Genomic DNA, 14119 nt, shown 5'->3' with positions numbered 1-14119 from the left:
TTTTAACACTTTGGTCCTTTATCTTATTTATTTATAACACTCTGGTCATTTTTTTTTGTTTGTAACACTTCGATCCTTTATCTTATTTATTTATAACATTTTAGTTTTTTTTTTTTTTTTAACACTTTGCCTATGATTTTTCTTATTGAAAATCTTGACATTGTTTAAGAAAATTCTAGTTTGACATTGTACAGCTTGGCCATAGATTTTTGTCAGAGCAGCTGACATTTTTTTAACCCTAGTTTTGTCCAAGGAATATTAAATTTTGAGCAAACAAGTCAAATTTCTCCTTATTATAATAAAGCAAATTGTTCTACATTTGAAGCAAGCCAAGCAAATATGCAATAATGGTCACCCAGGGACGGCAAATAAAATCTCTATTTGTTTAAAAAATGTCATGACAAAGGTATGAGTAAATTAACTTGTGTCACTAAAATGGGGTACACATGAAAAAAATTTTATTACATGGCTTAAGAGCACTTAGATGATACGAAACATGTCTCTTCTAGTTTAAACAATGTTCCGGGTTCGGTCTCGAGTTTGGACGTACAACAACATTAAAACTCGCAGGAAGATGTTACTATTTAAAGAATCTCTATTACATCCAGCAATTACTTTCAATATTAGGGTAGCAAGAGATTAAACTTTGTGAGTTGTGTCAACTTACCAATCAATGACACTAACAAGAACAAAGAAGCTGTAATATTCTACCAAATAATTATTTTCTTATTTACTTACTGCCTCAAAACAATCGTTACTTTCAAATATAACATTTTTTTTTATAAGATTCAAAATATAACATTGGCCTGCAGATTAATAAATTACAAATATAATTATATAAGTATAGGTGTCTAATATAAATACAAATACGTACTTGGTTACGACCAAAGTCTTCAATTTGTTATATATAATAATAATGTGTTAAGCACAAGGTGGTCAAGATATATAGATACACCATCAATAATTTCAACTTATTATATATACAAGAAGTGTTTATTTAATCAACTATAGTTAATGCTATTAGCTAGTTGCAAACACTAGGAACTAATTATGGGACTAATCGTTATGCTAATTTCTTTGATATTTTCTTTGGTAGTGTTACCAATTTTGTTGTTGATGTATCTTACTCGTTCTCCTAAAGAAATGGATGGTATCCCTGGTAATTTAGGTTGGCCTATTATTGGTGAGAGTTTGAAATTTCTCTCTGATTTTTCAAGTCCATCTGGAATCTTTAGCTTCATGAACAAGAGACAAAAGAGGTAAACTAAATCATCAAAACTTAGAACTAAATTTGTATATATTATTAAAGAAATTAAATGCATTTAATTTTGTTTTTATTTTATATAAAAAAGAATACTTTTATTACTAACATATTCTAGAGCTATAATGGTCATCTCCTCACAACTTGAAGGAATTAATGTAATACTGTTTTTGGAATAGTATTGTTAAATGTAGAGATAAGTTAGTTGATATTTGCTTATATTTGATTCCAATGACAATTTTTTGTTTACTTATAATTGATTACAAAAAAAATTGTTCCACTTTAGTTTTAAAAAACTTTTTCTATTTTTAGTTCCCTCCAAAAGATAAAATTGTTTGGTTTCAAGATTCGGTTGTCCGTAGTCAGCAATCATCAATAAATTACTAATACAGACACAAACACTTAACATGTCGCTGATCTAACAAGTTGACACTCATAACAATTTAAGAAAATATAATACTTTATTGTAACCACATATGTTAGTATTATGTCGGTGTTGACATCAACACGTGTTAGGTCGAATTTGCGTTCAAACATCATACTGAATTGTTGGTGTTACATCCATAATCACTAAATTTTGAAAATTGAGTCTAGTAGATTGATCTTAGAATTCTAATTAACCTTCGATTTTTATCAAAGGCTGAGATCAACCTATGTTACTACTAATTACAGAAAATTCATTTTTCTAAAGAAAAAAAATTGTCTAATAATCTAGTGATTAGATTCACATTTTTTTTGAAGCATTGTCGAATTTCAAATTTGAACTTGAGCCACTGCATAACAATGTCCTTCTAGCTACAAGCTGAGTTGTATTTACGGGACTGCATTTTTGTGCTTTTAGTTTGTGCGATATGGAATATCAACCCGTAGATTTTGTTAAATATAGGGACTAAAAATTTTAAATGGAATATAAACATTTTTAACCTACGTTATATGTAGGTGCTAAAGAGTTTCAAAGATTTTCATCACTATGATTGATTTTATATTCTTATAGATATGGAAAGGTTTTCAAGAGCTTTGTCTTAGGGAGATTCACAGTCTTCATGACTGGTAGAGAAGCAAGTAAGATACTATTAACAGGCAAAGATGGGATTGTGAGTTTAAACTTATTTTACACTGGTCAACAAGTTCTTGGCCCCACCAGCTTGCTACAACAAACTGGAGAAGCACACAAAAGACTTAGAAGATTAATTGCTGAACCTTTGTCATTAGATGGTCTAAAAAAATATTTCCATTTTATTAATACACAAGCAATGGTAACATTAGATCAATGGGATGGAAAGAAAGTTTTTGTTCTTGAAGAAGCTTCTACAGTTGAGTGAAATTGGATTTACTGCAGTTGAAAATTTGACGTGTTCATACAGTTAGCACATTTGCTGATTGGATCGAGATCAGATGATTCAAATTTTAATATAGATTTTGATTATGAACTTGAAATTTGGATTGTCTGATCTTAATCCAACAACTATGAATGTGCTGATTATATGAATTTGAAATTTGAAATTTGAAATTTGGATTTTTGAGTGCATGCAAACCTAATTCAATGTGAATATCGAATATTGAAAGTTTCATATTCTTTATACATTTTATTCCATGCTAAGTGCTAAGTGAGTATTTTGAATATTGTAGTTTACACTTAAAGTGATTGGACACATGATCATGAGCTTAGAGCCAACCGGAGAGGATCAAGAAAAGTTTAGGTCAAATTTCAAGATCATTTCTTCCTCATTTGCTTCATTGCCTTTTAAACTTCCGGGAACGGCTTTTCAGCGCGGTATCAAGGTAACAAAATAATTCAAATCGACAAAAGAATTGATATTAGGCCGATATATTATCCACTTTCATAGGAGTAAACTTGTGTTTCTTATCTATGAATATAATATCTCTAAGTCATTTACACTAGACACAGACATCGGACATAAAACCTTCATTGACACAGACACTGACATGTGTCGCACACCAGACATGTTTTCAATCAGAAGTGTTGCCACTAAAGTTTCTTTTTGTCTTATGTATATATTGAGTGCAGGCTCGCGATAGGATGTACGAAATGTTGGATTCTGTAATTTCGAGGAGGAGAAATGGCCAAGATTTCCAACAAGATTTCTTAGAATCCTTAATTATGAAACATAGCAGAAAATCAGATGCACAAGAAGATGAAAATAAACTTACTGATAAGCAGTTAAAGGACAATGTATTAACTCTGCTTGTTGCAGGACATGATACCACAACTGCTGCTCTTACATGGCTTATCAAATTTCTTGAAGAAAATCAAGATGTTCTTGAAAAATTGAGAGTAAGTGCCTATTTGAATCGACTTATTTGAATTTGTCTCAGTCTACTGACATAAACTCTGGTGAGACTGTTTGGGAGAGCTTATAGAAACAACTTACGTCATCATATCCATAACCTATTTTCAGCTTATTTCCATAAGCTCTCCATGATAACTTCTGAAAGCAGCTTATAACTTACAAGAAAACATTTAATTTATTTTTTTCTTATTATTATTATAAAAATAACTTACACATAAAAGACTTACTACACACAGTCTTAAATTTTAGCAAAGCTTAAAACATTTGGCCGAATTCTGCTTAAAACCGGAGGGAGTATATGTATGATAATCGCTTATACTAAGGGGCGGCTCTAAGGCCCACCAAGCCTGGACAGTTGCCCAGACTCTGGCAAAAATTGTTGGTATTTTTAGGGATTAGTTTATGGCAAAATTGAGAATTTGAGATTTTTTGTTGGACTATTTATATATTATGTCACATGTGAAATTTTTCGCAGGCTCTATAATAATCCTGGTTCCACCACTGCTTATGTTATAAGCACCTATTAAGTTTTTTATCCAAACATGGTCTAAATATTATTATACACCTTCCAATCTTTCTCTTTTAAAATGTAGATTGATTATTTATTTATTTGCAGGAGGAACATAGAGAAATTATTGCAAACAGAAAAGGTGGAACAGATCTTACATGGTCTGAGGTTAATAACATGCCTTACACAGCCAAAGTAAGCATCAACATTTTCTTATTTCTAAGTAACTTCAATTTTTTCACATAAGACTAAAATTATTATTGGTTATTTTATTTTTCAGGTGATAAGTGAAACACTCAGAAGAGCCACAATACTACCTTGGTTTTCAAGAAAAGCAGCCCAAGATTTTGAAATTGATGGTAAGCAAAAAATTACACGATGGCCAATTTTTTGTTGTCAAGTAGCCTAATGATTAGAAATTGTACTTAAAAGATGAATAAGTGGAGTATCTGTGGTTCGAACCCCAACTTCTGTATATATAATGCGATGTTCCTACCAAATTCTTGTTAATATCCCCAAATTCTTGTTTCAGAGGAATGTTTTCTTACAACAAAGTTGATGTTGAATTTTGCAGGATACCAAATTAAGAAAGGTTGGTCAGTTAACCTAGATGTTGTTTCAATACACCATGACCCGAAAGTATTCCCAGATCCTCACAAGTTTGATCCATCTAGATTTGATGTAAGTTCCTTCATGATAAGAGACTCCACCTAATTAACATTCAATAATAGTAATATTTAGACACAAAAATCGAATAAAATACACTAAATTTAAGTGTGTTTGGGTTTCGAGGAAAGAAAATTAATATGATATTAGAGTCTCCTCTATAATCCGCTGAACCACTTGTTATTAGATTTCTGATCGGACTACCAACCATTTATATTTGCATCACTAAAGTTCTAATGTCAAAACAATATTTATGATTAGCATGTGCACTTTCATGGAACCAAAATTTGATAATTTTTGATAATTTCAATGAAATGCAGGAACACTTGAGGCCTTTCAGTTTTCTTGGATTTGGTAGTGGACCACGTATGTGTCCTGGAATGAACCTTGCCAAGGTTGAAATTTGTGTCTTCATTCATCATCTTGTCACAAGATACAAGTAAGATATGGACTTTTTTTTTGTTCATAAATATAACTAGATTAAAACTATTTGGACCACCAAAACAAAAGGTTTAGTTTTAAAGATTAAAATCATCATTACAAAATGTAATTAAGGAGTAATTATTTTTATATTATAAAAATGTAGACTTGAGACTTTAATTTGAAGTGTATTTTTACATAGGTTTTAGTTTAAATTCTTCCGGCGCCAATTTATGTATTGGGTCAATCAATACAGATTTTACTCTTTGAGTCGTATATCGACTATCGAGTTTTTATTTTCTAAATATTATTACATGAACCAAAATATCATCAGCCCTAATTAATACTCCCTCCGGTCCTTATTATAAGGAACAATTTGAAAAAAACACACATACCAAGAAACCTTATCTTTCTTAATAAAAATTCTAAAATTTTACAATCTATTCCAAAACTAACCTTGGTGTATTAATTTATCCTTAGGGAATATATCACTCTAATTAATGCATAACTTTTGAGTTGATACAATTTAATAAGGGTAAAAATGGAATTGTAAGAATAAATTTAATGATTGTTTCTTATAAAAAGGACCAAATTTTTTTTCCAAAATGTTCCTTATAAAAAGGACCGGAGGGAGTAATAATGAAGAATTAGATAGGAACTTAATTATTTTGATGTTAACACTTCGATTATTTAGAGAAAAGGGCATTCATTAATATGAAATTCAGCCGTAAAATAAATAAAATTTGGTCAATAATAATTGTTTGAATTAAAGGGCCAACTCAATAAAGACTTATGGAATTGGATTTTATTGATGTTCTTTAAGCAACCAATTCCATTTTCATAATTATTTAAGCCTTTTTTTATCTTATGTTTTCATTTTTGCCTAATCAATGTAATGAAAATTGATGTTACAGATGGAAAGCTATAGAGAAAGATGACTCTGTCCAACCAACACTTGTGAGGATGCCAAAGAACAAGTTTCCAATTATAGTTGAGTCACTCTAAACCGATTCCTCAAGCAACCTACCATAAACTCAGAAGAAATAATTGCTTTATATTCCTCAAGCAACACTTGTGAACATGCTTTATATTCTCAAAAGAAATAATTGCATTTTGTTTTTCAATATATTTAGGTAAAGGAATGCAAAGTATAAGTATGTAAAGCAAACACAAAATAGATGACTTTAAACTCAGAAGTGTTTTGTTCTACCTTCATTTTTTTTTTCATACTTGACTACTTCTATCACTAAAAATTTAAATTAAAAACAAAATAAATTTTTCTTTGCTTTGAACTATTTTAAAAATGAATATTGACTTTATGCCTAAATAACCTTTTATTTCTTTCTACAAACAATTCTTCCTATTTACTCCTACGCCACCTCCAACCTCCATTTTCAACAGTCTTCCCCAGTCTATTCAACTTTTCTACAAGCAATTGATGTTTTTATCTAAAGATAAAAAAAAAAAAGTCTACTAAATTTAAAATGAAGGGGATCACCTTCCAACAATCTATCCTTTCAAAACCGCATATTTTTCCATTGTCAACCATCCTTCTAATTGTCATACCCTAATTTTGTCGTACCCTCATTTTCTATCATTTTTTATTTTTCTACATTTTTTATCATTTTATTTCCATTATTTTAGTATTATTTCAAAAATTCAAAAAAAATATTATTTTTATATTCATTTTTGTTACTTCACCTTCAAGAAACCACATTTCACCATCAAAATTCCACTTATACCCCAAATAAGGTCCACTCATCAAAATACTAATTTGACCAAAGTCAACATTCCCAAAAAATATGAATAAGTGACCAAAAAATGTACCCCAAAAAAAAACACAAAAAACGAATATACCAAAACAATTTCATTGCATGCCTCCATTCTCATCTAGAATACTCTAGAAACTGACCACCTCATCAAAATTTCGTGGTCCCTTTAATCATTGGATAAGGATCATGATTAGAACAAATAAAACCACCACTATAACATCAAAAATTCCCAAAAATGCCACCAATGTGCAAATTCCATTTTCACCTTGCATAACCTAATTCATTCGGTCTAGAATGTTCTCATTGTCCCTATATAAGCTGCAGTGAAGAAATGAATGGAGGTTGGATTTTCTGAATAGCTAGAACCACAAAAAATATCATTTTTTTCACCATCAAAATTCCACTTATACCCTAAATAAGGTTCACTCATCAAAATATCAATTTGACCAAAGTCAACATTCCCAAAAATATGAATAAGTGACCAAAAAATGTACAAAAAAAAACACAAAAAAAGGAATATACCAAAACAATTCCATTGCATGTCTCCATTCTCATCTAGAATACTCTAGAAACTGACCACCTCATCAAAATTTTGTGGTCCCATTAATCATTGGATAAAGATCATGATTAGAACAAATAAAACCACTACTATAACAATAAAAATTCCCAAAAATGTCACCAATGTGCAAATTCCTTTTTCACCTTGCATGACCTAATTCTTTCGGGCTAAAATGTTCTCATTGTCCCTATATAAGCAGTAGTGAAAAAAGGAATAGAGGTTGAATTTTCTGAAGAGCTAGAACCACTAAAAATCTCATCTTTTTCACCATCAAAATTCCACTTATACCCCAAATAAGGTCCACTCATCAAAATATCAATTTGACCAAAGTCAACATTCCCAAAAAATATGAATAAGTGACCAAAAAATATACCAAAAAAAATACAAAAAAGGGAATATACCAAAACAATTTCATTGCATGCCTCCTTTCTCATCTAGAATACTCTAGAAACTGACCACCTCATCAAAATTTCATGGTCCTTTTAATCATTGGATAAAGATTATGATTAGAACAAATAAAACCACCACTATAACATCAAAAATTCTCAAAAATGCCACCAATGTGTAAATTCCTTTTTCACCTTGCATAACCTAATTCATTCGGTCTAGAATGTTCTCATTGTCCCTATATAAGCAGCAATGAAGAAAGGAATAGAGGTTAGATTTTCTGAAGAGCTAGAACCACAAAAAATCTCATCTTTTTCACCATCAAAATTCCACTTATACCCCAAATAAGATCCACTCATCAAAATATCAATTTGACCAAAGTCAACATTCCCAAAAAATATGAATAAGTGACCAAAAAATGAACAAAAAAGGGAATATACCAAAACAATTTCATTGCATGCCTCCATTCTCATCTAGAATACTCTAGAAACTGACCACCTCATCAAAATTCCGTGGTCCCTTTAATCATTGGATAAAGATCATGCTTAGAACAAATAAAACAACCACTATAACATCAAAAATTCCCAAAAATGCCACCAATGTGCAAATTCCTTTTTCACCTTGCATAACCTAATTCCTTCGGTCTAGAATGTTCTCATCGTCCCTATATAAGAAGCAGTGAAGCAAGTAATAGAGGTTGGATTTTCTGAACAGCTAGAACCACAAAAAATCTCATCTTTTTCACCATCAAAATTTCACTTATACCCTAAATAAGGTCCACTCATCAAATTACCAATTTGACCAAAGTCAGCATTCGCAAAAAATATGAATAAGTGACCAAAAAATTTACCAAAACAAAAAAACAACAAAAAAGGGAATATATCAAAACAATTCTATTGCATGCCTCCATTCTCATATAGAATATTCTAGAAACTGACCACCTCATCAAAATCTCGTGGTCCCTTTAATCATTGGATCAGGATCATGATTATGACAAATAAAACCACCACTATAACATCTAAAATTCCCAAAAATGCCTCGAATGTGCAAATTCCCTTTTCACCTTGCATAACCTAATTCCTTCGGTTTAGAATGTTCCCATTGTCCCTATATAAGCAGCAGTGAAGAAATGAATAGAGGTTGAATTTTCTGAAGAGGTAGAACCACAAAAAATCTCATCTTTTTCACTATCAAAATTCCACTTATACCCCAAATAAGGTCCACTCATCAAAATATCAATTTGACCAAAGTCAACATTTCCAAAAAATACGAATAAATGACAAAAAAATGTACCAAAAAAAAAACACAAAAAAGAGAATATACAAAATAATAATAATAATAAAAATTTCCCTTAAGACTATATACAATGGTTTCAACACCAAAACAGCTTCAACACCCACTTTTTCACTCCACATCATTTTCTCTTTCTTCCACCTAATCATTCAACACACATTCAACTTTTACCCTCTCCAATGGTTTTTCTATTCAACACCCTACCCCACCACTTTCTCTACCCCACCACTTTCTATTTCATATTCTTATTTAAATTTTAATTTTTGTTTTTATGATTAAATAAAATTATAATTATCGATTAAAATTAAATTAAAATAATACACTTAACAAAATTTATTTAAATATTTTTTTTATTTTCTTAATTTAAAATGCAATACATCACACAAATAACGTAATTAGTACGATACAAATTAACTTAAAATGCAATACAACACACAAGTTACGTAATTAATACAATGCAAATTAACTTAAAATACGAAACAACACACAAATAACGTATAGAAGAATTGTTGGGATCCATTTCACTAAAAAAAGATTAAAACTTCAAAAGAAAGACTAATTAGAAAGATAATAATAGATTAAGATAGTGAAAAATTTGGTTTTTTTTTTCTGTGTCCAAATGAAATGAACCAAGTCTCTATTTGTAGAGAAAAAAAAATCACGAATTTTGGTAAAAAAATAAAAAAATAAAAAATTAATTTGCAATGAGATAATTGAGTTCAAAGTATTAATGTGATAAGAATCCGGAGAGCCAATCAGACGAAGACACGTGTCCTTATTTCTTTCTCTCTCCGCGTTTCACTCTCGCCCACTCTCCTCACCCGCGCGTGTATCACACGCGCCCTGCTACAACCAAACAAAACCCGCCGTGTGGCCCCTGCGTCAGATTCAACACCGTTGAAACATTTCATCACCCAACTCCTCCACATCATTTTTTCAACACTCCCTCCAATGGTTTCAACAGTTGAAACACTCCTTCAACACCCATTTTTCTTTCCATTGCACATGGTCTAAAAGCACAATAATAACCATAATAATAAAAAACAAAACTTTTTTCCCCGAATACATTATCATAATAACAATAATAAAAAATCTTTTTCTATCGATGAATCAAGAAACAAATATTTAAGCAAACATTAAAAGCACATTAAAGCAAACAAGCAATTTCCCTCTAAAAGGTTCCCGTTGAGTACGACGAATGTAAGAGGTGCTAATACCTTCCCCTCGCATAACCAACTCCCGAATCCATTTCTCTTCCCCTCAAGGTTTTCTCGATATTTTCCTTTCCCTTCTTTGGGATAAATAAAATTCGATGACGACTCTGTTATTTTCGATTGTTTACACTCGAGGTATTTTTCGCGCCGCGACACTAATATTATTAGCAAACTAATTATCAAAATACAAATCAACCCCTCTTTAACTCATTACCAATCTTTCCACAAACAAAACGTCTCGTTACGCCTTGCATTAATTCTCACATATTTCACCCCTTATTTAACAAATTGATGACACTTTAAAGTTTAAATCACATTCTTTCTTACTCCTCTAACATCCTCCATCACCACATGTCTAATATCGCTATTGAACTCTTTTATCTCTCTAACTCCAAACCACATTTGTCTTCTTGTGTGGTGGTTATAGGTAATTCTTTTTATGAGTGAGGAAAAATATAATTAAGGTTGTGTAGAAAAATGAGTTGATTCACTTTCACACATCCCCTATTTGATCTATGTCTTTCCCAAAATTCTCCCCTTTCATTAAAAGCAAAATAATGAAATCTAGACTTATGATTTTTTTATGAAGATATGGGGTTTTCCTATATTTTTTTGATTTTTTTTTTTATAAAAATAATTCATGTAAAATGAATAACAATGTTAACATTTTATAACATAAAAAGTCCAAACCAAAAAAAATAGAAAGATAAAAAATGGAAATATTATCAGAAATTAAGTTAAATGACCAAATTACCCACAACAACAATTTTACTTTTTCACTACTATTGTGGTACCCATACCCACCTTAATTTCTCCAAATTCAAAGATTCAAAGATGAAATTAATTAACCTCTTCCTCTTTTTTCAACTCTATATTCTCTCTCTTCTTTCTTTTTTTGCATTGTGTATGAAATCATCTCATCTACTATGACACATCTTCCACTCCCACACACACCCTAAACAAAAAACAAGAGACAACCCATAAAAAGAAATATAGTAAAATAAAACACTCAACCAAAATATATCTATAGAGATCTCAAACAACTCAATAAAAAACAAAAGAGAATAAAAACTCCACACCTTTGAAAAAGTAAAGAAAATAAAATACCCAAAAAAAGCATCCTTAATTCTTACCCATTTTCTCATTCTTCCTCTTCTTCTTCCTCACAAGAACACAACACCAAATCACCACCACACAAAAAAAAAAAATGGAACAAGAAGAACCCTTAATTTACAATCTCCCACAAGACACACTTCACCAAATCTTCTCTTCTTTACCTCTCCGCCAAATCATCATCTGCCGTTCACTTTCCAAATTCTTTAACAACCTCCTCACCTCACCCACCTTCCTCCACCACATCTCCACCACTCTTCCACCTCTTAACCTCCTTGCTCTCCGCCACCACCACTACAACCACCATAACAACCACCACATCCATCTCTTTGATCCAAACCTAAATAATTGGCTTCATTTTCCTCTCAACTTCCTTCCTTTCTCTTCCCCTCTTCCAGTTGCTTCCTCTCATGGACTCATCTATCTTTGGGCCCAGCCCAATAACAATAATACTCAAGCCCAAACCCAAACTCAAACACTAAATACTAAATCATTACTTGCTTGTAATCCACTCACCCGCAAATTCCGGATCCTTCCTCATTTAGGATCAGCTTGGTGTAGACATGGCTCGGTGTTAGTTGACTCAGTAAACCGAGTCATGGTTTTAACTGAACTCGCTGCTTTGTATTATGATGATAATAACAATAAAAGCTGGCAGAAATTCTCTTCGAATCTTCCGTCAAAGCCGCGAAGTCCGGTCCTGATTGAGGACTCGGCTTTCGCGCTTTGTGATGTTGGCTCCCCGTGGAGGAGCCAATGGAAGTTATTCTCCTGTCGCGTAGCCTCGACCATGTCTATGATATGGTCGAGGCTCGAGCGACAAGAATGGGGAGATGTGTTTGATATATTGAAGAGGCCGCGGCTTGTTCGCGGAGTTGGGAATAGGATTTTGATGATAGGTGGATTGAAGTCTTCATTTTCATTGAATTCGCCTTGTTCGACGATTTTGATTTTGAGGCTTGATCTTGGGACTATGGAGTGGGATGAGGCGGGGAGGATGCCGGTGGAGATGTTTCGGTGTTTTCAGGATGCTGGGAAGTTTAAGGTTTTTGGTGCAGGGGATAGGGTTTGTTTTTCGGCGAAGAGGATTGGGAAATTGGCATTGTGGGATCGTGGCGCGGAGATGGGAGATGAGTGGCGGTGGATCGATAATGTGCCGGGAAACGGTGATGGACTCTATCGAGGATTCGTCTTTGAAGGGAGGCTTGATGCATTGCCTTGAAGTTTCCAATTTTGGATTCATAATTGGACATTGGTTATGGTATTTTAATTTGTTTATGCTATGTTTATTTTGGATAAAACTTATATGCAGTAAAATCGGTTTTACACATGCATCCAATCATATATGATTATACAGATATTTGTAGAGATATTTTAGGAACAGAAATTACAAAGTTACATCATAGTGTAATTTGATTTGTTAATGTTGTTGTAAGTGTGTAACAATTAATCTCTTTTATTTTTCGGTATGGTCCGTATGGATGAGTAGCATAATTATGAACTATCTTGTAATGTATAATATTATCATTGGATTTTGAATGCAATAATGAAGGAGTGTGGAAATCTATAATGACTTGCTACATTTAGATTTTGCAGTTGCATTTTGGATTAGAATATGTATGCCAAAAACAAGTTGGCTTATATTTAAACATGATTTTGAGTGTTTTGAAACAATGCTTTAAGTAAAAGCAATTAAAAATTGCTTTTGGGTTGGATCAAACCATGATAGATGTCTAAGGTTGCTTGTAGTTTCAGTCATATAAAGTTATGATTGCATTTTCATGGGGGCTTCTGCAGAAAAGTGTTGGTGGATGGAGCTTTGGTTCAGTTCCACAGGTACTATTGCAGCCATGGAAAAATAGAGAGGTGAGTTTTTATTAGAGGAAAGGTTTATCTGTGTAGACCTGATAAGTGATAAGCCTACTTCTATATAGATTTTAGAAAAGATAGAAATTACTGTGGTAATCAAATGAATTTATCATTAATGACCCACTTGTATTTGTGAAAGTTCTTTGTCTGTACAGTTGAGTGAATTTTATTCAAGTTAGCAATTAGCAACAAATTTGATTTATGAGTGAAGACCCATTTTGGTCCTTCACAAATTTCATACTGAGGACAAATTAGTCCCTCTGTTTTAACGAATTGGGGACCAGTTTGTCCTCGAAAAATGTCATGGACTAATTTGAGTTTTATTTTTGTTAGGGACTGAAATGTCCAGTCAGAAATTTGTGAGGAATCAAAATATGTCTTCACTCTTGATTTATTTATCACATCATAATGGATTCACAGTCACCTAATTTATGCTAATCTTTGATGGGAATCGGCTAATGGCTATCCTATGTAGTATCAACATTTTAGGTTAAATTGTTAATGTGTGTCCGATTGTGTGACAGTCCTAAGACACCGATACTTGTAAATACATTCGAACATCCAAATAAAAGTTTAAGATTTCCATTTCAACGCTGGTTTTTGTCACTAGGAATTCCAAAATTATTTGTGGGCCTGCAATGGAATAGGTTAGATAGCTTCATCCTAAAATGAAAGCATGACTTCCATTAGCAATAAATTGATCTTATGACTTGATGATGTTCATTTTTCATAATACCAAAGGAAA

General features: G+C 32.1%; 2 protein-coding genes across 2 annotated transcripts; both read left to right on the top strand.

Moving 5' to 3' along the window:
- Window positions 1–1026: 1026 nt before the first annotated feature.
- LOC123905799 (abscisic acid 8'-hydroxylase 3-like) lies at window positions 1027–6442 on the top strand. The gene is made up of 9 exons (XM_045955532.1): window positions 1027–1259; window positions 2256–2574; window positions 2891–3043; window positions 3291–3557; window positions 4190–4276; window positions 4362–4440; window positions 4656–4762; window positions 5068–5186; window positions 6082–6442. The coding sequence occupies exons 1-9, from the start codon at window positions 1051–1053 to the stop codon at window positions 6170–6172; spliced, it is 1431 nt and encodes a 476-aa protein (XP_045811488.1). The 5' UTR covers window positions 1027–1050; the 3' UTR covers window positions 6173–6442.
- A 4857-nt stretch (window positions 6443–11299) lies between these two features.
- Window positions 11300–13075, top strand: LOC123905797 (SKP1-interacting partner 15). Its single transcript, XM_045955528.1, has one exon. The coding sequence runs from the start codon at window positions 11600–11602 to the stop codon at window positions 12725–12727; it is 1128 nt and encodes a 375-aa protein (XP_045811484.1). The 5' UTR covers window positions 11300–11599; the 3' UTR covers window positions 12728–13075.
- Window positions 13076–14119: the final 1044 nt, after the last annotated feature.

This window comes from Trifolium pratense, linkage group LG2 (assembly GCF_020283565.1).
Source record: "Trifolium pratense cultivar HEN17-A07 linkage group LG2, ARS_RC_1.1, whole genome shotgun sequence".
In the NCBI taxonomy this organism is placed as follows: Eukaryota; Viridiplantae; Streptophyta; class Magnoliopsida; order Fabales; family Fabaceae; genus Trifolium; species Trifolium pratense.
The sequence above is the reverse complement of the archived record's forward strand: the minus strand, read 5'-3'. Positions and strand labels throughout refer to the sequence as shown.

Coding starts and splice junctions, on each gene's coding strand:
- LOC123905799 (XM_045955532.1), top strand. CDS start 1,051: ATGGGACTAATCGTTATGCTAATTTCTTTGATATTTTCTTTGGTAGTG. Junction 2,575..2,890: donor TTCTTGAAGAAGCTTCTACA/GTTGAGTGAAAT, acceptor TGAATATTGTAG/TTTACACTTAAAGTGATTGG. Junction 3,044..3,290: donor CTTTTCAGCGCGGTATCAAG/GTAACAAAATAA, acceptor TATTGAGTGCAG/GCTCGCGATAGGATGTACGA.
- LOC123905797 (XM_045955528.1), top strand. CDS start 11,600: ATGGAACAAGAAGAACCCTTAATTTACAATCTCCCACAAGACACACTT.